Source organism: Hesperophylax consimilis, chromosome 19 (assembly GCF_061612785.1).
Source record: "Hesperophylax consimilis isolate HC1 chromosome 19, BYU_Hcon_1.0, whole genome shotgun sequence".
NCBI lineage: Eukaryota > Metazoa > Arthropoda > Insecta > Trichoptera > Limnephilidae > Hesperophylax > Hesperophylax consimilis.
In genome coordinates, this window is record NC_142854.1 from 8,644,146 (window position 1) to 8,671,164 (window position 27,019).

At 35.1% G+C, this 27,019-nt stretch overlaps 2 protein-coding genes across 3 annotated transcripts; one reads left to right on the top strand and one right to left on the bottom strand.

Annotated features, from left to right (window-relative positions):
* Positions 1–1,204: 1,204 nt before the first annotated feature.
* LOC149414763 (torsin-like protein) lies at positions 1,205–14,024 on the top strand. Of its 2 annotated transcripts, XM_089643609.1 has the most exons (7): positions 1,205–1,226; positions 1,450–1,572; positions 4,812–5,083; positions 6,159–6,310; positions 8,759–8,898; positions 9,859–10,006; positions 12,223–14,024. In XM_089643609.1, the coding sequence occupies exons 3-7, from the start codon at positions 4,859–4,861 to the stop codon at positions 12,365–12,367; spliced, it is 810 nt and encodes a 269-aa protein (XP_089499735.1). In that variant the 5' UTR covers positions 1,205–1,226; positions 1,450–1,572; positions 4,812–4,858; the 3' UTR covers positions 12,368–14,024. The 2 variants fall into 2 exon arrangements, with proteins under 2 accessions (XP_089499735.1, XP_089499733.1); XM_089643607.1 differs by having other exon boundaries at positions 1,212–1,572.
* A 5,618-nt stretch (positions 14,025–19,642) lies between these two features.
* RpL5 (ribosomal protein L5) lies at positions 19,643–24,864 on the bottom strand. Its single transcript, XM_089643322.1, has 6 exons — positions 24,745–24,864; positions 24,003–24,266; positions 23,513–23,673; positions 21,960–22,118; positions 20,401–20,518; positions 19,643–19,889 (listed from the first exon to the last, which is right to left on the bottom strand). The coding sequence occupies exons 1-6, from the start codon at positions 24,745–24,747 to the stop codon at positions 19,692–19,694; spliced, it is 903 nt and encodes a 300-aa protein (XP_089499448.1). The 5' UTR covers positions 24,748–24,864; the 3' UTR covers positions 19,643–19,691.
* Between the last annotated feature and the right edge of the window lie 2,155 nt (positions 24,865–27,019).

Consider the following 27,019-nt stretch of genomic DNA (forward strand, 5'->3'; position numbering starts at 1 on the left):
ATTGACGAATGTAACCGAAGAAACCCGAGAACTTCGCGGTCGACGTTTGACCTTTAGGGAAGCAAGTGTTATTTTTTATGTTATATTATGGTATTTAACTTTGTAGTCATTTTTGTACATATTTTTGTTTTCTTGTTTCTGCATTTCTCCAACCGTTTGCTTATGGCATTTGCAAATCTACTACCTATTGAAGTAGACTTAGTAAATTTATTTCGTGCCACCTTTATTTGTTTTTTTTTAATGTTTTAAATATCTATTATATGTATATTCTACGAAATTATTCTTCTCGAAAAAACAATAATAATTAGCAACATACATTGAGTGCTATAAAAACATTAAACAATTTAATTCCTATAAAACTTTTCTCATTATCTAATATTTGTGTCTAGTGAAGTGATTTAAAAACAATAATATGTAGGTACCCCTCCCACTAACTTTATTTAAGTTGTGTGACTGCTGCCGTATTCGACTATTTGACGAAGGACAACAGTAAGTAAATTTTAATTAGATATGTTTTTCTTCTCTTGAATTTCTGAACCCCCTGTTAAAAAGACCACGAACCGCCACTGTACTTGAGAGATTTTCGAACGTCAAACCACAGTCAAACTTCAAGACTTCAAACAAATTATTCAAAATCAAGTTGATTGTTGCCAGCCTTCGTGTACACTCGGCAAACTTCGTAGTTCCGAGCCGCTTTGAGCCTTCGTGTTCACTCGGCAAACTTCGTAGCTCCGCCCCCAATCCTCCAGCAATGTGAGAACAGGCGCACCCATAGTGTTGCGGCCCGCGTAGCTTAGAGTGTAGAGTGGTTTATTTATGCGCGTAGCTTTACAAACATATGAATGTGGCCCGCAGAAGAAAAAGGTTGAGTATCATTGGTCTAGAGCTAAATCTGCGGACTAATAGGTGTATTTCCAGGTTTGCTTTCCAATTTTTTTATGGCGGTTGCCGGTTATTCTATACAACTAAATATTTAAGTCTAATAATACGAACTGCCGCCTCCATCCGCGTGTAAAATTACGGAGAACATATGCGGGCGCACCTCTTCAATTTGGTCGTTCTGTGAATTCAAGTCACGTAGATCTAGGGACATATAAGAATGACTAAATTAAATTTGTCAGATTGAAGATGTTTTGAAAGTTTGGTCAATCCCAGAAAATTCAAACACATCGAATATCTGGCAACACTCTCACTAAATGTCAACTAGTAGAGTGAGCAAGAGTGAGGTTGTGTTTTTTATGGTTTTCTAGATATTGTGAATGAAAGCTGTTGCCGAAAGATAATTAAATATTGTAACATATTATTTGTTATATTGTTTACGTTTAGAAACTAAAAGTAATAATATATAATAATAAAAGTCGTGTTTTCTGTTAGCACCACACAATATCAAAATGAATTTACAAAACACCTTCTGTTTACTTTTCGTTCTGTTCGCCCGAATAAGCGTAGTTCTGTCAGAACCTTTCACGATAGCATTAAGTCTCGCAATAGCAGCTTCTTCTTCGGGATTTTATTTCAGGTGTAAGTTCCAAGAATGTTGTAATGATGATTATATACCTTACAATATCGATGGTGAGTTTTCTTTATTTATTGTTTGTTTAGCGTAATTCAATCCATGGGTTGAATCATTCATCCGCAGGTAACTATTTCCATAACCGCTGCACTTTTAGGCACAGATTATGTAAATTACATTTTGTTTTAACAATTACTACAAGAAACAACTATTTACAAGCACAAAATTGGGTTATTGTGTTTTTAGTTTGTGTTAATTAAGGAATTTATGCTTATTTAGATTGAAATGAACTTTCTCAAGTGTCATATCGTACAAAAACGTCCAAAATGACGGCATAACGGCATAATTTACCTATTTATTAAGTTAATTATGAACTTTGATTGTTTTGAAGCTTTATTTAGATGTAAGCAAATTTTTTCATACATCTAGTAATAAAAAAATATAAAATTCAAAACAAAATAACAAATAGAATCATAAATTTTTTTGGGACAAAGAACTATTCATCTATCCTGTTATTTCGGGAGGAATGCAGATTACGCCAAACTCTGGGAATTGAATAAAAATGCACTTTCTAGATGAGAAAAGTGTGTAGAAACTCATTAAAAAAAGAATTGAGGCGCGGAAGAATAAATTAAGGGAGATACAGCCGATCAAAGTTTAATAAAATTGCACTTCGCAATCTGATATTATGACCATATTCGGACAGTCCGCCGCCATATTTTGTCACTGTTGTGTTGGTAGACCCAATACTAGCATCAGCTACATGCGATTGTAGCCGACTTCGTGGGGTAAATTCATAAGGCGCGTAATTATGAAAAACAGAATTAATAATATAATGTAATCAGGCACTGGAATGGAGAAAAATCTGTGTATGTTAACCCAGCGCCCCCCCCCCATAACCTAACCTAACCGGTTCTGCCCCCTATTAAATCTTTCATTATTATTTAGATTGTGTAACAATTTTTAAAGAATCGGTCGCTAGTGTGTAGGGCCATTAATAAGTCATTCGTTACGTTAACGTTAGACAAGCTGTGAAAATCGTTTGACTTTCTACATCTATTGCTACAAATTTAATGATTCCGTCATCACAGTGTCTTTTTAACATTTGCATAACCTCAATAGCGTTTTCCATTATTACGTATACCAACCGAGAGGTTTGCGGCGCATTGGCTAGACAAGTCGTCGCCATATTGCTTATTTGTCCAAACAATCAATTAGCAAATTTTAGAGGAGAGGAAGTTGTTTTCTTTCTTTATTTCAATGAAACATCATGATAGGTGTTTATGATGAAGCTATTTTCGTAAAGGTAAAGGTTCCATTAGCTTAAGTATTTATTAGTAAAGTAACTAATTATCGTTTTTGGTACTATATTTTTAGTTTTAAAATGGAGATTTAACAATTTGCTAATTGGTCTTTTGGACAACTAAGCACTAAGTGCCAATCAAAGATATTAGAAGAACGAGATGTGCTATGCGCAGTTCGTACTGAGTGGAATTGTTTTGCCGAGTGTCGCCGGTTTTGTTCACCAATACTACTGCACACCTTCGCTTGCGCTAAGGTATCCGCACTAATACATAGAACAGATTTCTGTGCGTACACGTCCCGATACCGTTCAAAGTACCCTAATTAGGTAGTACTCCGGCTACGGTCCGGCGGCCAACATAGCATATCTCGTTCTTCTAATATCTTTGGTGCCAATTATCAAGCGACGGTTGAACATTGTGGTGTTGGTAATATTGTAAAGAGAGTTTTACTAATTAAACATAGGTGTTACTGCCTGTATAGGAAGCGGCGCTTGCGCACGCCAGGTTCCGAATGGTTCCAATTGGGATACACAGACATTAGCGGATCGTAGGGGGCAGAGCCCAGTGTTTTAACTGTTTTGATAGAGTTACTCAGACTCATCTAAAACGGGCATTTGTCGTTTGTCCAGTACTTTGTAATTCTTTACGTAAATAAATCATCTTGTAATCTTGACAAACTGAACAAATCATTGAAGTTAACATTGCAATTGGAAATCTAAATATTACTTGTAATCCAAGACATTACAAACATTAATATTAATTGGGGATGTGCCATAGACATATGAATATTAGTAGACCTGCCCTAAGTGATTGAAAGCGTATTATTCCCCACTCCCCATACCGGTTCCATTGGAGCCGGCTGGGCTCGCGTATGGCTTCTCGTGAATCTTGAGAATGTGACGTCATCATTCTTGATCGAACTAGCGTCGAGCTATGGTCGAGGCATTTTACGAAATAACACGGCAAAATGGTGGCTTGTGCTATGAAAACTTGTAAAAATAGATGTGAAAAAGAGAATAAACCCAATTGTCGTATTATATTCCATATGTAAGCATTATTTTAAGCTTATTCATATTGTATAATATGGATCAGTTGTAGAAACATATACTATCACATCGCGATACATCTTGACGCAAAATACAAAGCCGTTTGCATAAGAATCAGGGATGTGCCTTCGCCTTTTGCGCTTAGGTACCACGTGTTAGGTATGCGCTTGTTTCGTATGTACGGTACTGCTGGAACGAGAAGGAGTGCATATCACGTAATGCGCTAGGTTATACGGAGTGGCGATGTGTGATAGAAAATCATGTTTTTTGTTTTTAATTGAAAAAGTGTCATCGGAAGGCAAAATGATGTCCAAATTTTTACTCCAAATACTCTTAGGAATCGCTGGTAAAAACTGTGTGTATATAATTTCATTTGTTTTTTTAGTTGTTTTACTTTTCTATTATCTTCTCAAAAGTGAAATGTTATATATTTTCTTAAAGATTTCAATATTTTATTATTAATAGGAACAGAGCGGTTGTGACAACCCTCCAACATTGGTTGAATGTAGCGATTCTCAAGTGTGCGCATCGTTGTTACTGGGAAGTAAATTATTAACACTTATAAAAGTGCCTTAACTAAATAAGTAAACAAAATATTCGACTCTGAAAATAGAAGAATTTTTTTTTGCCGAATTTGGACTTCGCAAATTTGTTTATAACGTGGCGAGTAATTTGCGCTCCCATGTAAAAATGTCTATTCATTCAAAAGCAGATTTTACTTTTAAGAACTAAATGGTGATATTATAATGCGAGATGCCTATATACTGTCAGATTGATTTATTGACGAATCACAGTCAGCTTTACCCCCTTCGTTCTTCAACAGTTGATTTTACCCCTCACCTTTAAGTTCTAGTCTATATATTCATATGTCTGTGGGATGTGCATTGTGCATTATGTGGTCTGTCTGTATGAAGCTAATTATGTGTATTTTAAATTCTTCTTTTTAAGCACTCCAAGATAGTTTGAAGGAGAGCCTCTTTGGGCAGCCCCTGGCCATGGAAATATTCCATATTCTGAGGGGACACAAAAGGTCCTTAGCTCGAGTAGGTAAAAAGAAAGCCCTCACCATATCCATGAATGGATGGCCGGGTACCGGGAAGAACTATGTGGCCGAATTCATTGCTCAGTCCCTGTTCAAGGAGGGAATGAAAAGCAAATATGTCAAGATGTACATTGGGAGGAATGACTTTCCCAATAAGAACAAGGTCGAAGAATATAAGGTGGGTCTAACATTAACTCCACACAGGGGTCTTGAGGAAACTAATTTCCCTATGTGGAGGATCTTTCAAGGAAAGGGAGGAGTGCATGTGGGTCTTGAAGAGGTCCGTAATAGTCGAGCGGTTGAATAAGTCGTAGAAATAAACCCGTTCTTTTGTGACAAATAATGTCAACTGTGTACAAATATTGGGCGCGTGTTTGGTGTGTTTTCTGACTGTGCACCGGTGCCCAGGGGGTCAATGATGATAGTTACTAGTAGAACAAGGATAGCATTCCCACTTGACACCCATGCTCCGAAGATTGCAGTTCGCTTGTTAAGATTGGGGAGTTTACCAAACGAACTGCACAGTTCAATCTCACCCCCCTCTTCACTGGCATTCTTTCAACTTGTCCAGCCCATTGCAGTCTTTGGGACCTATCAGAATCTTACTCATGTCTCATGTTTAATTAGATTCCTTGGTTCATTTTAATTCTGTGTGATCAATTTTCTAGAGTAGGTTTTTGGAAGCGCTTTGCCTTCAAACACTGTTTATTTTGTTTCTTCACTTTTAGTTAAGCACCTACATATTGTATATTTACAAAATTAACTCTGAATAGATTTCAAATAAATCCTACTATCCCACAATTTAAATCTCGGTTGAATTCTTATTTGGAGAGAAGAAAGGATTAACTTATTTTAAATTAAAACAACTGAATTACTGTTAAAATTATTGTGAAATCAGATATGAGCGCATCAGCAAAATGCTGCCTGCTCATTAAATAATAATAATAATAACCTTTACAACGCTGGCCTTTTTAAAGCAATCTATCACATAAAGCGGCACACTTTGACACAATGTTTGTGTTTTAGTGAAACTTCATGCATCACATAATATGCAACATATCTGGAGATAGCCGCTGATGGATCATGTAATATATAGCAGCCGCGCAGATAAGATTAAGGGATTTATTTTCACTGGTGTCCCAAACTCTTCGTTGGCGAACTGCAAACTTAATTTTGTCAAGATATGATAGTTGGTGGGATTCTATTGTTGTGTACACGTGAATAATATTAAACCAAATTTTCTGCCCTTTCAGAAAAAGCTGAAAGAAGATGTGCACGATTTGGTAAAGAGTTGTGACCGAGCGCTGTTTATATTCGACGAGGTGCATGACATTCCCTCCGGAGTTTTGGATGTACTGAAGCCATTCATGGATTTCCACGAGAAAGTGGACGGGGTAAACTACGGGTAAGAGAATTGAAATTCTCATTTCAAAGATAGCTTTTTGGACCTTAATAATTCATTTATATAATATCTATACACGGGGAAACACACATAAATTTTACACAAGCCCCATAGACATCCATATTGATAGATTTGCGTGAAACCAGGGAATACCAGTGAACATATTTTTTGCACCAGGAGGGTTCGAAAATGCTTTGAATAAACTATGACATTATGCCAAAGGGTGCGTATTGAAATAACCAGCAGTTTTATCAATGTGCGCTGCGGAGAAAAGTAAAATTCTCAAAGGTTTGGAGTACAGTACATTGTAGGATCTGAATGTTTGTTTTTAAACGAACCGCCTGGCGACGCTAAAAATGAGTGAGGTGGGTAAATTATAAAACATTTGTAAAAGTGTCCAACTAAATAGTGTAAAAAACTAGTCAATTTTATAAATGAGCCCGAGTCGAAGTTTTTACGCAGCCAGAAATTTACAATTTATTTATTTATTGTTTCTTTACATTGTACTTTTTTTATGTTAGAATTTTTAACCTCACTAGGATAAGCCTGTGTTGAGGTTAATAATAGTACAAAATAATAAAAATAAAATATAGCACAAAGATTATATGTATACCAAGAGAACAATATTGTTACATTAACGTTTTTACGAATTGGATACCTACATGGTACCTATTAATCTAATTTCAGCCAATTCATTACAGTATAATGTAGTTAACATGTAAGGTGACCATGATATATGTACATTGATATTTAATTCCAAGAAAAAATATAATAAAATATTATTTTAAAAAGGAGAGAAGAAAGATAAAACAAAAAATTACATTATAAAAGGAAAAGGATGAGAAAATATACATATACAACATATTATGCCTCAATTTAAAAGGACAAAGATGAAATAATATGTTGGAAATCCTCAGATAGCTCAAATAATTTAACATTGTTTTTAAATGTACATGTACAATTAACAAGTAATTTTTAGGCAGATTTTGTTTTCGAGGACTAAATGGTGATTATTACGATACGAGTTGCAGAGAGTACACTTTCAGATTCATTTATTAACAAATTATGGGAAGAGAGGCGGTCACGCCCTCTCCCGCGCTCCACGCATCTTGGTTTCTTCTTGTTTCCCTGGTTGGCTGGTCTGTCAATTTGAATGTCTATGACAAGCCCTGATAATACGAGTCTGAATTATGTGTTTATTTCCCTTTATAAATTGTACTGTCTCAAAATGAACCACTTAACTTTTCGATCGCCGATGCTAAATTTTCGTCTAGCGCCTGCAGATTCTATTTTCGTAGTAACTTGTTTTTCGGCAAATGTTTTTTTTTTGTAAATTTTACCATCTTACCGGATAATTTGTTATAAAAATAGTATCTAATCTACAACAAGTAATTTCCCCAATATAGAAATGATTTTTTTTTTTTATAGTATCCTTAAGGATACTCTGGAATACAATAGGTTAACGAAAATTTCTACTCAAACATTAATTTTCACCGGGGGAATACTGATAGTAGCTAGCATTAGAAATTGCTTAAGATATTCGATTATATTAGTTTTATATTCATTTTATGTGAAATAATGCCTGTGTAGGGTAAATTATAGGGAGTTTGCATCTCCCGAAAATAACTACAATATTATTTTTACCTACATTCTTGTGAGGCTGGTACCATTGTAAACCTGCGCGCGATCCCTCACGCGGCAAATAATATAATTCTGTCTCCAGCAGTCTAGCCGTCGGGTTGACCGTTAACCTCCTCTAGCGTACGCGATTTATTTGTTGGTAAAATTATTATAAGTGAGTTTTGTTAAAATAAAAAAACTAAATTAGAATTATCCAAATTACTAAAAATCAATTTATTTTCACTCGTCGAGGTAACCCGTGCAACCCACGACCAGAGATGTGCAAAATGGGTACCCAAAACCATTTGAAATGCAAAATGGAAATGGGTCAAAAATTTTCCATTTGAAAATGCAAAATGCAAAATAGGTTTTAGAAAAGCATTTCAAATGCAAAATGCAAAATACCTATTATGCATTGAAAATGCAAAATGGTTTCTCAGGTCAAACAATTAAAATATTTTTTCAAAAGAAGCAAACACATTGTGACTGTGAGGTGTTTTTGCACAAAAACGGCGCTGTACAAGTTATCCAAGTATTATTATTAAAAAAAGAAAACACTTTGTTTAAAGTCACTTTATTGATATTTTAAAGTCAACCGGTTTCGGTACTCTCGATAATTTTTACTTCACAGAATAACAACACGTTTTGGCGTGTAATGCCGTCTACCAATAGCACGAAAATACAAGCGCTTTTAAGCGTCTCCCGCTCTCTACCAACAGTACATAAAAGATGCGTTTAAGCGTCTCCCGCAAACATTGTTTTAACAAAGTTAGGTTTTTTCGCTTCACTCTAACGACCAATATTATGTAATAAAATTTTTTTTTTTTTCAGAAATGTGATTTTTATTTTTCTGTCTAACATAAACGGCAATGCAATAGCAAAACATTTGCTGGGATTGAACAAGGATAGAAATGCGCTGGTTTTGGCAGACTTTGATCGAGTGCTAAGCAAAGGTTCTTATAAATCTGAAGGTAAGCATAATATTTAATTACTATATATTTATTTATTTAACGGGTGACTTTTTTGTTTTCGTTCTGCTGAAGAAGTAGTCTTACAGACATGCATTTTAGGTACTATCATTAGGAGTTTTTACTGTTGAATATTGAATTTTTATAAATATTTAATCTTTGAATTGTATAAAAAAAAGTCGCTATCTGCGTCTGTCTGTTTGTGCGCTTACTTCTGTATGGTAAAGAATTGCCATTTGATGATAGTGTTACTTTTTTAATTTTGTATGAAACATAGATAGTTTGGAATGTAGAGCGGACGGATAGAGAAAGGAGGTGATGGGAAAATGAAGCCGTGACTCCGTCGAGTGAATCTGATGTTTAAGTCGGGTCATGTCAAGAGTCGGAATAACAGAAGAGTATTTATGAATTTCAATGTCTTCAAATACTGTAGAATAGTTATAATACCTCCACATTCTGAAGCCAGCATGCTACACTACCGCCTCCTAGCGGCCCGAGTTGTGACACTTGGTTTACTTTCATATATTTTAATGAATTTCATGCATGATTATGCTGTACTAGCCCTTTTTTATTTTATGGAGTTTTATTTTCCAATGTACATTTGTTACTTAAATTTTGTTTAATTTCGACACAACCGTGTCATTAACTAGCAAACTCAATAAAACAAAAATGTCTAGAAATTGTTACACAATTAATGGCCAAGAAATACAAAAAACTATAATAGCTCCTCTAGCGGCCACAGTTGCCAGCCAATACAAGTAAATACTGCCAATATTTTACTGGATATATTACTTAATATTTTAGGGTATTTGATGTCATTCAATCAATCTGGCAACACAGAGCTTGGAACTCAAAGTCATTCTGTGGGACGCAAACAAGTCAATTTGTAAGGCCCATAGAATGTTGTTGCTGTTGGTGAATAAAGACTTTTCCTAATATGTTGATAATTTATTCAAATTACAGGGGGATTCCGGGAATCAGAAATAGTATATTCTCAGCTCATAGATCACTATATTCCATTTTTACCTCTGGAGAAACACCATGTTGAGAAATGTGTAAGAGCGGAATTTTCAAATATGGGACAACCTTTCCCAACGAAAGAGGAAATAAAGTAAGTATCTAATTATAATAATAACTAATTAGTTTAAAAAATTAACAATTAACACATTGACAGAGACTAAACAGAAACAAAACAGAGAAATCAGAAACAGAAAAAGCAGAGGTTTGTGATATGACACATGATGTATATTTTATAAGAAAAACAAAATTTAGTTTTTTGTGAAGTCAATGAAAATCAGTAATTAAAAATTTTTATCCGCCTTTGGGTGTGACTTTATCAAGTATCTACTCGAGCAACTTTTGGCGTATTACGTCAAGTTTGCAAAAACATTTGAGCGATCACTTGCCATAATGTGCCAAATCTATTGAACCTAAAATATGTGATAAACGGTGAAATCTAGGTGGATTAATTGGCTTTAAACCGCAGTAAGCAGTTTCATAAGTTTCCATACTAATATTTTGAGGAATGGTAATTAAATAATATGGTAAATACATGACACCATTCGCTCGAGTGGGTACAGTAGTGTTTGCACTGTGACACAAGTAGACAGACTGCAAGTATACTACAACACAAAACATAACTCTGAAACTACGTCTATAATAGTTGTGTCACACAATGCTTTACTCTGAAAGCTTTTTTTGGGTGCCTATATCACCATATCGATTATAGCCGCAGTGTGACATTGATCTGATATTATAATGATATGTCAGATGATTTACGGAGCTGCCCTGGTCACCCGGCTGTCAGCTGTCAAGATGATAGATCCCATATAAAGAAATGATATTCTGTGCTCTCCCATAGAAGATTCTCCCCAGAAGAAGATTATAGCCACGGTATGACACTGATCTATATAAGCCACACCCAAAAAACGCTTTAAGCGAATAGCATCGACTGACACAAGCATGAATCTTGTGTCCATGAATGTGTCAATATATAAGTTCTACACTGCAATGTTGATTACTCTGTCACTCGTTGAAATCCTGCTTCAGATGGGTTGTTGGGGAAATCGAAGATGAGGATGTTATTGCTTGGACAGCCATTAGGCCAATGTCCTTAATTAGCAGGCGGTAGTAATAATTCTGAGCCCCTGATCTTGGTAGTAATGGTATTTATCTATCTCTGAATTATCGACAACTCTACCTCAAGTGACAGAAACCAAGGGAGATATGGTACGAAAGTGTGTTGGCTGTAGCTTAGCTACCACTATCTATCAAATCCATGGAGCCAACGTACATTGGAACAAAGGTGGGGTGCCGCTGTGCGTAGATGCCATTTGAAGTGGTATAGGTGAACGATGTCAGTGACACTTTTGTGCTCTTGGTTTCATATTAATAACGGTTCATGGTAATTGTTTGTATTGCCTATGGTCGTGACTGAAGAGGACTTGCGCCTTCATTCCTAAAGGCTTTCCCGGAAGTGAGTTATGAGGAAGTGAGTTGTGAGTTGTGAGTGAGTGATGAATGTAAGTAAGTCTAAAGTAATGGTGTTTGAAAGAGAGAGTACGAAAATTGTGTGCAATATAATTGTGAATGAGGAATACTTGGAGCAGGTGGATGAGTTTGTGTATTTAGGAAGTATGTTTACGAGAGATGGGAAGGCTGACAGAAATATTGAAAGAAGGGTAAATGCAGGTAATTCCGTTAATGGAGGACTGAACGCCGTTGGCGCTAACAAAAAATTGTTCAAAGAAGCGAAGTTAGCAGTCCACAATGGAGTGCTGGTACCTACCTTGATGTATGGAAGTGAGGCATGGAATTGGCAAAGAAAGGATGAAAGTAGATTAAATGCTGTTGAAATGAGATCCCTGAGGCGTATGTGTGGTAAAACCATGTTTGATCGTGTGAGGAATGTGGAGATCCGCAAAGAGTGCAAAGCTGATGTAAGCGTAATGCGTAAGATTAAGAAAGGGACCCTTAGATGGTTTGGGCATGTAGAGCGAATAACCGAAGATAGGAGTGTAAGGAGGATATATGATGCAAATGTGAATGGTAGCAGAAGTCGGGGATGCCCGAGGAAGACATGGCACGATCAAGTGAATCAGAGACTCGAGTCGGGCCATGTCAAGAGTCAGAATAATAGAAGAGTATGTATGAGACGATGTATGAATGTGAATGATGCAAGAAGTGTGTGCCAAGACCGAGTTGTTTGGTGGTCCGTCCTCTCTGCCTACCCCTGCGGAGAAACGGCGTGATGGTTAGTTAGTTAGTTAGAGTTTGCTGGCCGGGATTTGATGGGTTATTTTTAAATAATTGTTTTTTTCTTTTCAGTGCTGTGATGTCCATCATGTCATATGGTCCCACAGAGAGTAACCCGGTATTTGCAAATGCCGGCTGCAAAAGAATACGAAATCAAGTATCGTACATTATCCAGAAATATTATAGAAAGACGTCAGTCCCTAATTCCAAACTATAATTTCTAGATGAAAGTGTATATACAAACAAACCAAGACATTTATTCTGTTATTTACTGAAGTGATAAAAAGGTTCTTGCATTATATATTTTTTATAAATTATTGCTCAAAATAATAATAATTTACCGCCCTCCAAACTATAAATAAGTTCACGTAAAACTTTAACAAAATAAGATTTCAAATATAACTTGTCATAAATTTTTTTTTTTTTAACTTCCATGATTTAATTTCTAATTTGTGTTTTCTAAATACCTTATAACGAGCATAATATTAAGGTCTATTCACATCTATCGGCACCTTGCGTGGCAGACACGGCGCAGACGTGAGTAAAATAGCGCCGCATCAACAGTGTTGGCGAAGTCCATGCGAATGCAATTTTAATTCCTTTGAAATTGAAAGAATTCCTCATACAATTTGGAATAATGAACCTTGGTTCCTCAAACCCTGCTTTAGATTTATACAAATAATTTAGAAAAAAGTCAAAATAGTATACATTATTATGTGCAACATGAAGTCGGGTAACGTTCCAGAGTTAATTTGTCTTTTAATAGAATTTTTACAAAACTATTATAATTTATTTGTATTTAAATCAAATAATATGATTTTTAATGTTTTGCCAAACTTTGTCAAACAGCTTGACACAATGAAACAAAATTATAGTAATTGAAGTATATTGAGATGAAATATTTGTTGGCGGGTGTGTACATGCGAAATGTCAATAAATTGTGTTGTCTATATAGAAAATCAATTCTTTCAAGAAACTAATACAATATTGGATTAAATCTCCATCTATGAATGTGAAGATTATAAATAGTGTTAAGTTCAACCTTAGGAGAATTTCACTGTATGCATTTTTTGATCTCATTCCATTCGTACTAAGCCATTTATAATGTTTATTCTCATACTTAAGCCTCCAAAACCCTAGTTTTATTTTGATGAAATCAAATTTAAAATAATGTTTTTTTCTTCATATGAAGCGGTTACTTTGTGATGTGACATTATAATTTAAAATTAAACAATAACTTTGTAAACATCACTTATAGGTAAATACTTAATGCCGACCGGGTTTCGCTACAACCGTAGCTTCATCAGGGCAGTATAATACTAAACATCTAAAATATAAATTAACCTGTGTTGATATCACGGTAAGTGGACAGTCTGAGCTACAGTGGAAGAGGTAGAGATATGTGGGAGATTGAGAGGCGAGTGCTCTTTGTCAATAGGGAACAATCTGAGTATAGGGCTTTTATTTAGGTTTATTTGGTTTTTGATGACTTTGCTATTGACGTTTTTGGCTTTCTTTAACTCTAGCGCCTCTAAGTTATCCAACCTAAGACCTATTCCGTTTTTATGTAATAGACTGACGCCAGTATTTTTGTCAAACGTATGGTTGGTTGATATGAGATGATTTGCAAATTCGGAGAACCCATTACTGTTTCAGCATCTTAGGTGTTCTTTGACTCGTGTGTTGATATTACGCGATGTTTTGCCTATGTAAAACGCGGGACAGTCACTACATTGCAGTGAGTAAATACCTGAATGATTTAACCGATGTTCTTTGTCCTTAACATTCATCAAAAATTTACCTATACTATTGTTAGTGTAAAATGATGTTTACAAAGTTATTGTTTAATTTTAAATAATGTTTTTATTTGTATATAAGCTAATATTGTATTTTTTACTTAATTTAATAAAAAAATTATTTTAAATATTAAAAAAAGTTATTTCATTACAATTTTTTCAATTTAAACACAGACTTACGACATTACTGTGCTGTATTAACCCATTTTTGTGTGGTTTCACCACTGACGTCAGAATAAATAGACCTGCCGTAAAGCAACATTTCCATACCATTTCATGCTGGAGGGAACCACGTGACCAGAGGCGGCTCTAATGATCCAGTCGTGGTAGATCAGTTGAAAAAAATGTGTGACTAATCTTTATTTGATATTGTGAAAAATGCCCATATATTATTATCTATATCAATTTGTTATAGAGTCCGCGACTCTAAATACATACTATGTTAACACTATATGGTCGGGCATTTTACCGCCAAATTGTGGGCGAAGCGCGGGTGTTTTTTCAAATTTTAGCGCCAAAATTAGACTTTCCGCAAAATATTAATATCTTATGATCTATTTGATATTTTTCGATGAAACTTTCAGTGTTTTACTTTAAAAAGATGTCTCTATTTATTTACTTAGCAATGTATGTGTAATTCCTTTTTTTATGAACCAAAACTTTCTACTTTCTTGGGAATCATAGAAAAACAGTATTTAACAATCGAAATAACATCGAAATTTAGTCATACATAGAAATTTTCAATACATATTAAAAAAAACTGTAACCTAATAGTGCTTCAATATGTGATAGCGTTCGAAACACTTTCCTTTATGCAGGGGCACATTGCAAAACTTGCACGTGTACCGCGTTTCACTGCGTTGTTTGTGAGCAGAATATACACGACAATGATTTTATTTTTTTCATTTTTTTGTTGTGTTTCAAACTCATTGTATTGACAGGTAGATAGATCGGGTACCGCCGACAATAGAAAACACATGACCCCGCACCCATTTAGAACCCCTTGTTTACAAGTTTCCCGCTCCTTACCGCTTTGCGCAACAAAATGAGTAAATTCGTCTCCCGCGTCTTACTGTAAAAAGGCGTATGACGAGTTTTCTCGTTTCCCGCAAAGAATGTGTTAATATAGTAAATTGTAAATAAATACACAATCCATGTACTTAGGCAAATTATTTTTAAGATATTAAGTTTTAATGTAGTTGTGCACAACATTAAAGTAAATAAAATAAGAGTTTGATTCTATTTGACAATGATCTTTTACGTTTTTTGTTTTGTTTTATTCTTCAGCTTCATTCTAAATCGATAACAACATAAATAATTATTCCAAACCTTTCCCGAACTATCCAATTGAAAAACAATGATTGTTTCACTCAGTACATGCGTGTAAAATGAAAAACCGACATCTTTGTAAAACATAATATTCATCGTGTTGTCTCCTCCACAGACATGACCTAAGCGTCCTTAAGCTTTCTTAGGTACCTAATTTTTACTTCGACAAAAAATATAGTACTTTCTCGTTTATTCTATGGCGCGCATAGAAAATGCCCAAGTGGATATTCTTTAAGTTGACCAAGCGAATCGTGTGGACATGAGAATGAAAGCTTCTATTAGAGACAACAGATGTCACTTCTAGTCACTTGCCGCCGCTGCTGTTTCGCTTTACATTTTAAATAAATTAAGAATATGACCAGTTGTTTTGATGCACATAATTGATTATTATTGATGTCTTATAATTTTGGGGGTTCAAACACCAATTGACCTAAGGGAAGAACCGCCACTGCACGTGACAACCTAATTTGGCGTGAATAAAATATGTCATCATTCTTATTTTATCTATTCCTACTGTATTCTCACTGTCTATAATTTCATGACTAATTGGGAAAAGTAAGTGAGTTACATTAATACAGGGTTTTCCAACAAGAGGTGTTATTTTGATATTCAATCGTAAATGATCAATGGTTTCGTTGTTTGTGTGGCACGTAGCGCCGTCTTGTTGAAAGTAAACCCTGTCCAGATCCATATCATCCAATGCCGGCCATAAAAAATTATTAATCATCTCTCGATAGCGCAATCCTTTTACCGTAACTGTTGCTCCAGCCTCATTTTCGAAAAAGTAAGGTCCAATGACTCCACCGGACCATAAACCGCACCAAACAGTCACACGTTGAGGATAGAGAGGCTTTTCAACAATAACTCTTGGGTTTTCCGAGCCCCAGATGCGACAATTTTGCTTGTTGACGAAGCCACCGAGGTGGAAATGGGCCTCATCACTCAAGATGATTTGCATTTGATTCACTCAAGTGAATTTTAATAATTTCAATGTGTTGGTGAAGCGTGTATCGTTCCATTTTTATTAATGGCGTAGTTTCTACTTGTCAAATGTCAAAAAACGACAGCTTCAAAAGTAACATCTACCGAAATAGCGGGCTATTCAAAATAACACCTCTTATTGGAAAACCCTGTATTATCCAGGGATTGATTTCGGTTGTTATCAACAAATTCTGAGGAGTGTCTGTTTTATCAGTTAGATAAGATTAATCCATATTTTAACTATTTTTTCATCAAATATAATTGAAATGTGGTCAGTTTTTAGATGTAATTTACATTTGGTATCTTAGCAAGTTATACCTAATAACAAATTATATTAAATTAAAGTTTAGCTTGTATGTAAAACTAATCAGTATAGTATATTTAGATATATTATTTACACAACTTCATCAGGGTTGAGTATAAATTTCTCCTCATAAGAGTGCCTACAAAATCATTTTAATTAATTTGTTAAACTTTCCGGAAATGCTCTTATTGGGTACGGGGATTGCTGTGACTGTGACTTCTGTGTTAATGTTATGGCTAGGACCCAATATAGAAAGTTGCTCCAATTATTATATACCCTACAATGTCACCGGTAAGGAAATCAATCACATTTTATTTTAAAGAATTTATATCAATTTTTATTAAGATTTACCTGGCGTGGCAAGATCCGGTAAACACCAAATAAAATCGGCCTCACAACCAGTGGCGGCTCGTGACTTTTGGGTGTAATAGAGTGCTAATATTATAAAAAATGGCATTTCTGATGTTGTTATAGCTGAAAATGATTTTTTTTTTTTTTTCGAAAATCGATTTTTTGTATGAAGATTTTCAGGAAATTTCAGTATCGCCGTGCGCCGCACGGAATTCCTGAAAATCTTCATACAAAAAATCAATTTTTCTAAAAAAAAAAAAAAATCATTTTCAGCTACAACAACATCAATTAAGCCATTTTTAGTAATATTAGCACTCTAGTAACCCAAAAGTCACGAGCCGCCACTGCTCACAACATGTACGTGTGAACCAGTGGCTGCTTGTACTCACAAAAATGGATGGTGCACCAAAATCATTGTCAGTCTATCCCCCACTCCAGTAAAAGAATACTATCAATTTTGAAGCGTATATTATTGATCTGCTGGAATTATCCGTATGCAAACTGTGAACTGAAGTGGTGTCATCTTGGCGCGGCAAATAAATGTATTGTATCTTTGGGTATTTACCGGTATTGATGAGCACCATTCTTATTTTAGTGAAATATGTAAGTACAATGGTCAACACCCACGCTCTGCGCGTATAGATAATTGATGTTCCCAGACAACATTTCTCAGTGAATTATGTGGAATCCACTCGCACCATGATTTATGACACATACAGACCGAAAACTCGAGCTGGTTGAATTTAACTTATTATTTTGGTATTACAGTCGACTCTCGTTAATTCAAACCTGCGATAATTCGAACCTCTCTATAATTCAAAGTTATCACGAGTTCCCTACGAAATCTCTTTATATTTCGAACTAAATCCATACATTTTTGTACACTTGGTAATTCAAACGAAAAAATCATTGCTATATAACAAAACGACGCGTTAATTCGAACTCATCGGCGTTCAACATTCGACAATTCAAAGTTGCAGAGAGAAAGAGGCGGAAAGATTTTTACACACACGTTAGTACAAATCTTCCAATACTTATGGATGATGAAGAACCAGCAATAGAACCATTAATTGACATCAGCGATGTGAGTTTTCTTGACTTTGTTCAAGTGGATGAAGATTTTGCTGTCTCAGGTTCACTAACCGATGGCGAAATTTTATCTGCGACAGATACTAATGAAAAAAGTAACGATGAAGATGAGGACGATACATCAGAACCTTTGGCAGAAGTGTCAGTTAAGGAAGCAAGATCCTCATTCGATACCTTACAAACCTTCTGTCTACAAAACGAAAGTGATGAAAAAGCATTTCAGGCACTTTTTCTCTTAAAAAAAATTATTGAGAAGTCTGAGCAGCAGCAATGTGCTTTGAAGCAAACCAGTATAACAGAGTTCTTTCTTTCAAAAGTTTAATTAATTCACATTATGATTACATGTATGTACCTATAAACTTTTGTCATTGTTATAGAATAGGAGTTAATAAATAATAATTGATCAACACTTAAGAATTCGAAGTTTTATTTATTTACTCTCACAAATTTCGAACCATTTGATATTTCAAACACTCGATAATTCGTAATATTTTAAGAGTCCCTCGAGTTTCGAATTATCAAGAGTCGACTGTATCTCTACCGTTTTTCACAAATTTTTATCAATGCGGTATTATTTTTCAAAATAATATTTGTGAAAAGATAATCATTGTTATGTTATAACATGCTTTTGTAAATTTATTGAATTATTTTTAATGAGAAATAAAGAACAGTAGGTAGTGTAATTGTTGACAAATTATGCCTATTTTATTTAAAAATATACCCAACTGTTTAAGAAGCACTGGAATGTGTTGCTCAGGCGACTGACGGGCTTCGTTTGGAACATGCGACTCCAAAAACAATGTAAATTCACAGGAATACAAGCAGGGGTATCTGGATAACATATATTGTGTGACATTGTAAAAGGTTTTGTAACAATATATAACAGGCATTTAATCCTCACCTTCAACTCTTGTAGCCTTTCTACATAAAAAAAAATCTTTTCCTTTTGCTGAAATTAACTTACTGTACTGTATTGCATTACTTTTTTGTCATAATATTAATGTAATTGTGAAAATTTCACAGCTAGATTTTACAATAGGGATGGATAAAAATTAGCTATTTTTATCAAATTGCTAAAGAAAATAAATAACAATCTATATGCGATACAAGAAATGTGATGGGTCATGTTTCATGATCTAAGTCTGATCATTCTTCGATTTTCAAATGGAATGGTGAACACATTTTCAGGTATTGTAAGCGACACGCAATGTTGTGATTGACTGTCTTGATTTAATAGTCAAAGGGTATTATGTCAGTGGCAATATTAGTTTCCATTCAAATCTAGATGGAAGGCATTTCTATTTGAAGGTGTTTATTATATTAGCTGTGCAGTTACTCCAGCACCAAGCATTTGTTTTAAAGGTGTGCATTTCCCCACATTTTGTTCAGGCCGTGGTCACACTGATAGATACTAAACACGGCTGAATGTTTCAATTCACTTTAGTCACCAGATTTGATAGCCAGATACTTCCTAACCTTCATCTTTTAGAAAAGTTTTTGAAGATATCAATTCAACAAAAGCTAGTATTTTTACTTGATTATAATAAAATATGACGTTATATTATAAATTGTGTTTATTACTGAAGAATCAGCATTAGGGGGTAGGATGTACATAAAATAGATAAAAATAAAACAAAGAGGATTGCTGTCAACGCAGTGTTATATATTTATAGTAATGAAGCCGTGGTTGTTTACGCTTCCTCTGCAGCCGCCTTCAGCCCCTTGAGGAAAGTGGCCTTCTTCTGGCGCACACGGTTCTTGCGGTCTGCCAGGGAGAGCTTGGCCTTGTTCCACCTCTTCTGTGTCACCTCCTTCTTGTCCTTCTCCTTGGACTCGCGGGCGGGGTTGGAGCGGATGGCGGCATGGGCTTTTTTGTACATCTCTTCAATCTGGGAACATCAACACTCATTAGCTTTTATCTACATCATTACTTTCTTGTTCACATATCCTCTATAATTTATCAACCAATCAATCCGTGAGATTAATGAAAAAAAATCTTGAAAACTAGACAGTATTGTCAACATTTTCGGCAAGACGGTGAACAAAAAGTATACTTGATATTTCAAAGCATTAAAAGGGGAGGACTTTAGAACTGTCCTGCAACTTAAACAGGATAGCTCTTTGAGCTTTCTTCTCATTATAAATAAAAGCTATTTATTCTGTTTCAGGCTTCCAATTTGTGAGAATGGCAATATTCATTTCAAACAAAAATTATGTGTTTGTGATAAAACTAACACCTTGGTATGGGACCAAGATATTATAGGGTTCATGTCACAGGCTAATGTCGTCCACGTTCGACACGGTATGATCATTTTCAAACATACAGCAATTAGCGTGGACTTATCATGTTTTGTTGATTTGATATAGTTTTAAGCGTGGACATAATATAAAAACACTCACCGAATCAGAGATGACTCCCAGCTTAATGTATTTGCTGAATTGTCTTTTGAAGGCCTCTTCATCGTTGGATTCGAGGGCCTTCATGTACTCGGAAACGTGGAGACCAAAGATGTGTTGTCTGAAAAGCAATACCATATCAATTAGCAACACATATTGGGAATATCTGACTGACGGCTTGTTGAAGGATGTTGGGTTTGTGGAGCAGACCGGTTTGAATAATTCTCATTGGGAAAATAGATTCTCACAACCACAATGTCTTCACCTAGTTTACTATAGCTCCAATATAAGCTGCCCGATTTTGCAAATTGTTGCAAGTCGGGGGATGAGAGGAGCAGAACACGTAAATAAAGGATACAATATCAAATTACTAACCCTCAAGCCTCGGCACATCGTCAGAAATGTGTGAACAATTTCTGCTTTGCAATAAAATCTGAGCAAATCGAATAATTCTAAAAGTATTCTAAAAGTATTCTAAAACTGTTTTTGAAAGGTGATGAAATCTGCTTTCAAATGTTATTATTAGAAATTAATATATAATTTTTTGAGGAATATTAAAAAATTTAAAAAATGGCCTACCCTACATTTTTGGTCTACACTGAACTAAAAATTAATTACCGAGATACTGGTGAAAAAAAAAACACATTTTAATAGACAAATAAATGTATTTATAAACATTATTGTCACCTCACTATTTTGCAGTAGTTTCATAGATCTTTCTCAAATTAGCAGGTAATATGGTTAACTTTTACATTTGAATATAAAGCGTGGTGTTTTCTCTTTTCTGACACCGTTTAGATCATATTTCTCATCATGACTGTTCCCAAAACTAAACAAATAATCCCAAGGGGTTAATGTAGCTTAAGGTTTATACGGTACAGAGTTGAACAGTTTATACATATTGTTATTTCATGTTATTTGACTTCATAATAGCAGTAAAGATATTTTCAGGGACATAAAATTAATATTTAATTATTGAATATTAGCGATTCCTAAACGAAAATCTGCAACAGAAAAGATACGGTCACATCTAGGACTCGAACCCCGGACCCTTGCCTTGCCGGGGCACCGCTCTACTAACCAGGTTAATGGGACCCTATCTTCTTCGGTCATATTTAACTTTATCATACTTCGAATAAGAACTACCAACATTGTCTTCATTTTTCTCACCGCACACTTTTATCCGCAACTATCTTTAGCTAATATTGTCTTCAATAATTAAATATTACAATTTGAGGTTTTATAAAAAATAAACATAAAATTAACTTTATAATATTCAGGGTAGCATTATACATAGACATGGAAATCTAATTCCTGCTAATGGAATATTTGAAGTCTTAATTCTTGCAGAGTTTGAGATCAGTTAGTTGCTCTAATAGGCTTCTATCGTAAGCTGTGAGCCTTATGGACATAAGTTTTGTCACTGAATGCAAAGGCAGACTTTGGTGGACTATAATTAGCTCAAACTTGTCTTTCAGTGAGGTCAGACGCGAGATGGGCATTTCAATCTCTGCGGGAGTGAGGTCCAACATTAGGCGGGGATTTGAGAATGTGATAGTTACCTGTGGACATCAGCATTGAAGCTCTTGCCCTCAGAGTCGTATCCTGGGAAGCGTTTGGTGGAGTGGGGAATGTTGAGTCCGCCATCGGCAGCCCCCTTCAGGGCTCCGAAGATGCGGGCTCCGGTGGTGGTGCGGGCGAGACCCACGTCCAAGTGACACCTGCAAATTCAACACAGAATTAGACATAAAGTAATTGTGTACACAGACAATTTCACAACAACCTCTTTGCTCCATTTTTCTCTGTCCGTTGAATATATGAAAAAAATATATATATAATGAGAGTTACTATTTCATTTTAGGTAATAGCTGGAGTTTGGACCAAAATAGTTATTTTTGGCAGGTTACATAACACCTACATTTAAAATATCACTATTTCAATGAAAACAGGAGGATCCAGAAACAACACTATATTATATTGCAACAATTCACTATTATTTGGATAAAATGAGAAACAAAAATACAGTAAAAATAAAGCTGTTCAAATATAGAATGTTTTTCTAATAAAATAAAAATTATTGCAAATGTCAATGATTGGAAATATTTAAATATAATCTATAATCATTATTTGGAGCAAATTAACTTCAGATTACAGTGATCTGGTTAGATGTCCAAAACGTCATAAGACAAAAAAAAATCATCAGAGGTTTACATACAAAAATGATTCTGGATATAAATACTAGTGTTTGTGAGAAAACTAACACCTTGGTATGGGACCAAGATATTATAGAGTCCATGTCACAGGCTAATGTAGTCCACGTTCGACACGGTATGATCATTTGCAACCATACAGCAATTAGCGTGGACTTAATTGTCACATAATTCCATTAAAAAAACTTACTATGTTTACAGAAAATATGCATGCACTTGTGTTGTTAGCGTGTGCCTATTTTAATTCATCAACATGTTGGGAGGGAGGATTTAGCTTGGCAAAATAATTTATATTTGTAAGTCAATATCTGGAAATAACTTAATTTGCAACATTATAAAAAAAAATCATAACCGAAAATGGGTTCGTAAATAGGAGGTGGGCTTATAAAAATACTCGATTATTTCAAAGGTCAAGATGTAATCTACTCGCAGTATTTAATTAAAGCATCTGAAACATTTCTAGGCGACCAAATTTTCAAACCAAAAACACATGTTTTTGCATCACTACGTAGAGCATCGCCTTAACAATATTCAATTTTGGAAGCAAGTTTGAGCTTTTATTTACCCAATTTGGAAGTTAAGTTTTTTATGCAGCCAGCAATTTGAGCACCACTGTCAACAGGACTAGTAATTCATAAGCAGATTTTATTTTCACGGACTGATTATTGATATTATAAGGCAAGTTGCCTGAACACTTGAATGTCTACAATATGAATACTTTGTAAACTGAAAAAAAAAAAATAAGAAATTAATCATAACATATTGTTGTCTATGTTTCTTTGATAAATTTTTCATGAATAATCACCCTCAAAGGTTTGTGAGTGTGGAACACAATGTATAATCATCTATATGAACACTAATGAATATTTTTTGTAGTGATGCAACAAATGAAAGAGAAGTGGTACCTGAACGCTCCTGGGCCATCCTCAACTCCCTCCACATTGTATTCAGCTCCGTTAACTTCCTGGTTTCCGGGATACAGGCTATCCAGACCCAGTTTATTGAGGAGGCGGCGGGCGAGGAGGAGACCAGTGGAGTAGGCGGCGGCGTAGTTCGTCAAACCGACCTGAAAAACGAACATAAGTCAGTTATAAACATTCTTCAAAGTATTTGGGAGATGTTTATAGGTTGTGTAGATCAGAGTCACTTTAAAATCAAAATTACAGCCAGGTAAGACGAAAACATTCAGTCGTCACCATAGAACATGATGGCGGTGAACACAGACGACCCTCTGAACTGCCTCATTTGACGCGCATGTGTCGGTTGTTCATCATTAAACATACGATTTTTTTACATTTAAAGAGTACGTTAAAAAGGAAAATCATGATTTAGATAATAAAATACAACATTAGGATTCAGAATGTGGGTGGGAAATAAAATTAAAGATTAAATTACCGTGATTCCGTACTTGGGCAGTTCATGTGCGTACGCTGCACAGATAATGCGGTCTCCGTCAATCCTGGAGAAGGCGACCTGGCAGGTGATGTCCTTGTTGGACAACCTGACGATCATGCGGTACTTGGGTGTGTTGTATTTGTTCTTGTCCTGAACAGTTAAGCGTTTGCGGGCATAGTAGTCTGTCTTTCCTTCACGACGCCTCTTGAACTTAACTTGGTACCGCTTAAAGTACTGTTTGTTCTTCACAACTTTCACGAAACCCTGAAACGTCAAAAGTTAGGTTAGGATGAAAATATTTACAAATTGACCAGCTGCAAAGCGGCTGGTCGGAATCAGAGTCACTTTAAAATCAAAATTACAGCCAGGTAAGAGGAAAACGATCAGTCGCCACCATAGAACATGATGGCGGTGAACGTAGTCGACCCTCTGAACTGCCTCATTTGACGCGCATGTGTCGGTTGTTCATCATGAAACATACAATAATATACGATTTTTTACTTTTGAAGAACACGTTCACAAGGAAAAACCACGATTTAGATAGTATGATACAAGACTTTCGAAAACTATCGTTAGTTCGAAGTGAAATATGTCAATGTTTCGGCATGGTGACGGGACACTCACAAACTATAATCACAAAAAATCGAAGCAATCCTTCTATATATCCACGTATTTATAGACATATGAGAAGCAAAATGAATTGACTTAAATATTACACTAGAAATTAACGAGATTCACAAACCATTTTGATATTAAATTAACAGCTTTTTCAGCCGTTTAATAGCACGTCAGACAACCGCCCGGCGGATGTCGAAAAAGACCTAAATGGCGGCGAAACGTAGTATTGCTATACGGAAAAAATGTATACTTTTTAAAATATATCTATCCCAATTTTAGGACGCGCACTCGAAGGCTATTTAGTGTATGGGTTTCGAAGCCGTTCCGTTAATATCTAAAAATAAAGAATCTATTTTTTTTTTCTAAAAATTCAACAATGGTTTCTTTGATGCGTAAACATTTTCTTCAGTATTTACGATAAATTCACCTGTTTAAATTATGAAATACAAGTTCAAATCAACAGAAACTTTACCCTTTAAAAATTTATTGAAAAATACTATACACAATCTATACGCTGCCATTTAAAAAAATGTATTCCGCAAACTACACATTAGTGTTCTCAAATTAAAAATTTGTTCCCAACATATACCTCTATTATTTTTTAATCAAATCTCAAATTCTTCAGCTGTATTCAATAAATTAGCATACAATTTTGTATTGTGTCAAATTTGAGGTGGATTAATAATTTTTGTGTTCGCACACTTCCCGCAGGATAATGAATTAGTTTTACAAGTGATTTGGCCTTAATAAAATGATACACCTTTAATTTAAATATACATACCCAAAAGAGTTTCAACTGCTCCCAACCGTCTCCAGCCAGTGAGATTATGGTTTTCCCAATTGGGCTATGTTGTGAGGCTGAAGGTTGCGGGAAGGGGAAGGAGTTGGGGAAGAGGAAGGAAGGCTATTCATGTTCAGCCATTTCAATTCTGAATGATAGTATTACACCAGGGCGATACTGACAGTATCTCCCACACTGAAACGTGCCGCAAGAATACTATTTATATATTTTTTTATTGAATAAATAGTGAAATAACAAAAAATAATCATATAAAAATTTACTGGGATTTGAAACCGCGAACTTCGGCTTGGTGGTCGAGAGCATTACCCTTCGACCACGGAGGCCCTTCAAAAATGTGGAATAAAACTAACAAAAATATTTTATCATGTTTATCTCTCGTGTACTATTTAAATTTCTTAAAATAGCAAAAGCAGTTCTAGGCTTTTCATGAGCCATAGAAGTAAAATAAAAAATGACCATATTGTTGTTTGTTGTAGCTGAAAACCAATATTTTCAGGTACAACCACTTCATTATTGTCATATTTGTATTATTGTCATATATCTGTATTGTCGTGATATTAAAAGTGACAAGTAACGTTTGAATTTGTCTTGCGAATTTCAGTTAAAATAGTTATTTATAAGCATCATTTAAACAATTGGTTGTGTGAATCACATTATAAAAATCCCTCTAAACACTGTGAAATATAATTATACCATAATCGTAGTGATCCAAACGTATCAATCGGTTATTCACTAAATTCTATAAAATATTATCAGACATTACTGATTCCAGTGCGTGTGAGCGGTGCGACATCATAGTAGGTCACTATCACCCGTAAGTGCAAGCAGCGCAGAAACACTCCGGACGCAGTTGAGTGTGCAGGGTGCAGGGTGCAGGGTCATCACTCACTTCCTAACTTAATATTACGAACCTCTAAAATAAAAATGGATGCTAATCAATGTATGGCGAAGGCTCAGGAAATTATTAACCAAATACATTTAATAATTACCGACTCATCTAATAAGTTCAATAAAGAACAACTTGCAAAAATAATGCCAAAAACTACCGAGTTACTGGGCGTCGCGGGACAGATGGCAGTGAAGATGGGGACTATGGAGGGTGAACTATCCGCATACAAAAATATTATTAATAACCAACCTGCAATAACTGGAACTACTCAATCTACTTCAATGGAAATATGTGACGCAATTACCGAGATAACAGAAAGGAATTTACGTTCGAAAAATCTAATTCTGCTGAACGTACCTGAAAGTAGAGACGAGAATCAAACCAACAGGATATCTGATGACAACAACAAAGTATGTTCAACGTTAAAAATTATCGATGATACACTACGGATAAATATTTCTAAAATATATAGGCTTGGCGTAAGAAAAACTGACAAGATCAGGCCAATAAAAGTAGAACTCCAAGATTCATATCAAGCTAAGCAAATAATCATAAATAAATATAAACTGAAAAATGGCATCAAAGTTAAACAAGATCTCACGGAGCTGCAAAGGAAACAAATGACGGATGTTTGGAAAGAGTTTGAAACGAGAAAAGCGGAAGGGGAAACAAACATAACAATTAAGTACATAAACTCTGTTCCAAAAA